The sequence below is a fragment of the Aphanomyces astaci genome (assembly GCF_000520075.1).
Source record: "Aphanomyces astaci strain APO3 unplaced genomic scaffold supercont1.37, whole genome shotgun sequence".
Taxonomy (NCBI): Eukaryota; Oomycota; class Saprolegniomycetes; order Saprolegniales; family Verrucalvaceae; genus Aphanomyces; species Aphanomyces astaci.
Genome location: NW_009798300.1, coordinates 311424 through 314217, shown reverse-complemented (window position 1 = coordinate 314217; position 2794 = coordinate 311424). Strand labels below are relative to the sequence as shown.

Here is a 2794-nt window from a genome sequence, read left to right as displayed (position 1 = left end):
TTTAATGTAGAATTGAGTTCATGTATAAATTAAAACGCGTCACGACACCCAGGTATTATTTTGTAAATTAATATTCCATACATACAAAACTAAGATATTAGGACCGTTCGCGAAATACAAAGGTTTCACCAATTCTTAACGTTACGTCATAATTTCAAAATACAAATCGATTATTGGGATATTTCAGGCACTTCTTGGCACTAAAAAATGCAGCTGGATTTATATTTTCCAACGCTACCTTTAGTTTTTTTTATTCGAGGGAATTCTTGTGGTGGAGTGCTTCAAACATTTGACATTTTAGTGCACAAAACGCGTTTGCGATATTGATGGATTACCTTGCACCATTTTGCAGTTAAGTTAGACGAATGCCCGATATATTTGGTCGTGTGCCCGATATATTTGGTCGTGTGCCCGATATATTTGGTCGTGTGCCCGATATAGTTGGCCATGTGCCCGATAAAATTGGCACCCGGAGTCGTGTGCCCGATATATTTGGCGGTGTGCCCGATATAATTGGCCGTGTGCCCAACCAATTGCCCATGTGCCCGATGAATTGTGTCGTGTGCCCGATGAAAATGGAAATCACGCAATAAAAAGTCAATTCAATATAGAAATACGTAGTAGTCGTTAAACAACACTTGCAGCATCGTTGCTGTGACGTCATATACCAACGCCCATGTTGCCCATGGCCTCCGCACGTCCGTCGTGGGTGCTAACCTTGAGGTAAATCGAAAAATGAGCTGTCGCGCGCAGAGCTCATTTTTCGATTTACCCCAAGGTTTCATCGGGCACATGCCACAATTCATCGGGCAGATGGCCAATTACTTGGGCGCACGGCTAATTATATCGGGCACACCGCCAAATATATCGGGCACACGACCAAATATATCGGGCATTCGTCCAACTTAACTGCAAAAAGGTGTAGTATGCATACTGTTATTAATAACACTACTACGTAGTAGTCCTAGTAGTAGGTTGTACGCAGTAATTTCAAACTTTGCGTGTAGTATGATATGCTGACCCTCTTGCTTGATGTTGAAGTATTTTTTTCGCCAGAGTTCCCTCTACAGCAGCAATGGTTCATTCGCTCCAGTCTCATCCACAACGGCCCCCACGGCCGACTGGTGATGTGTCCGTCGGTACCATGACGTCCACGTGAATAACGACACGAACATGACGACCATGAGTCCCGTGCTTACATACGGCATCACTTGCACCGGAATAATATAGATGAGCGCGAGGCGGACGCCTGCTTCGACGATGAGTGCCGAGCCCCACACTTTGCACATGAACCTGGACACCGATCGAATGTGCGTCTGTGCGTACTTTGCTCGGAGTTCAGCGGTGTCGGCCGTCCCGCGGAAGCGGCGCTGGTACGACCACAGCAAATCTTCGCTGGAGCATAGCGATGCCCAGTACGTGATGCCAAAACCGACGGTGAACACAGAGTCTTTGACCAACAGCAGCCGCGCGTCGTCAGTGAGGTCGCAAATGACGGCGGACAACAAGATGGACGCCACAGACAGCGTCGAAATGGCATCGCACACACGCTCCTGCATGATCTTGCCAAGTGTGTACAAAGTGGGTGGGATGCTTGACACGACTAACGCAAGGGACTCTGACATGTATTGGGCCAAGATGGAGTACACCACAAGCGGCAAGACGACGTTTACGACCACCAAGAATGCAATGGCTAGCCACACACGAACGACTGGAGAAGGTATTGCCATGACGAGAGTTGGTTGGAGAGTTGATACTGTACGGTACAGTTGTCGAACTATGACAGTCATGTGGGGTTTCAAAAGATCACAAAAAGTTCGGGGTTTCGACGTTCTAGGTTGTGAATTAATAGTACTACTAGTAGTATTAATAGTATATAGTTAACATGACCGACACGAGTTTTGTCTAGAGTAACTCCAGTGTCAAGTCCAGCCTAAAACACTACCGTACTTTACGACTCAATGTTGAGTGTGGTACTCCGTTGCGCATCGCCATTTCCTGTTCCGACGTTTTTAACTGTGATTGGCAATTCGAATGCGTTGTGGGGAGTAGGCGTCCAAACTCGCGGTCAAGGCGTACGAAAACAATGCCGAGCCCGCAGTCTGACTCCGGCGGAGGCTGCGATTATGTCGGCAGCGCGGTCGCTCGGGCATGTTCCAAGCACACTGACAAAGGGCCAAGTGGCGGCCCTCAAGGCTCACTTGTCCCCAGCCGACGTTGAGTGGGTCGCGCGAGTATTTACCACCTCAACAAAGCCATGGTTTGCCTTTCGAGAAAATCTAAAAATAGACATCCGGATAATGTGTAGGACGCGCTGGGGCTCGCGCTAGAAGTGCCGTGTTACGAAGCCACGGCGGCCGTGCTGGGCGACGGATGTACCTGTGGCAAGTTCGCCGGGGACATCACGTCCTCCACCCCCACTTTGTCGTCGTTGCCTCCCATCGACTCGTTCAAGTTGTACGTGGAAGTGCTGTCGACGGCGTCAGCACTAGTGTCTAAAGAGAACAAAATCTTCAAGGGGGTACCCAAAGCGTGGCCGGCAGTCGGTCCGTTCCTCACCGATCGCGTCGGGTTTGATTTTCCGATCCTGTCGAAACTGACGCACCAAGGCCCCGTCCAGGCGATCGCGGGGGTGCTCGCCGACAACGTCGACGCTTCAGTGTCGGTTACAGGGCTCGAGGTCGAAGTCGCTGCCGCCATTGTCTTCTGCACCCAGGTGCAGAATGCGCCCCTTCTGGACGATATGACCACCGTGGCTCGCTTCGTCCACACGAAAGATAACGTTACTATGGTT

General features: G+C 49.8%; 2 protein-coding genes across 2 annotated transcripts; one reads left to right on the top strand and one right to left on the bottom strand.

The window, feature by feature from the left end:
* Positions 1-1064: 1064 nt before the first annotated feature.
* On the bottom strand, positions 1065-1730 carry H257_11956 (hypothetical protein; the record flags this gene model as incomplete). Its single annotated transcript, XM_009839038.1, has 1 exon — positions 1065-1730. The coding sequence occupies one exon, from the start codon at positions 1728-1730 to the stop codon at positions 1065-1067; it is 666 nt and encodes a 221-aa protein (XP_009837340.1).
* Positions 1731-1961: 231 nt separating this feature from the next.
* Positions 1962-2747, top strand: H257_11955 (hypothetical protein; the record flags this gene model as incomplete). Its single annotated transcript, XM_009839037.1, has 3 exons — positions 1962-2234; positions 2309-2661; positions 2723-2747. The coding sequence occupies 3 exons, from the start codon at positions 1962-1964 to the stop codon at positions 2745-2747; spliced, it is 651 nt and encodes a 216-aa protein (XP_009837339.1).
* Positions 2748-2794: the final 47 nt, after the last annotated feature.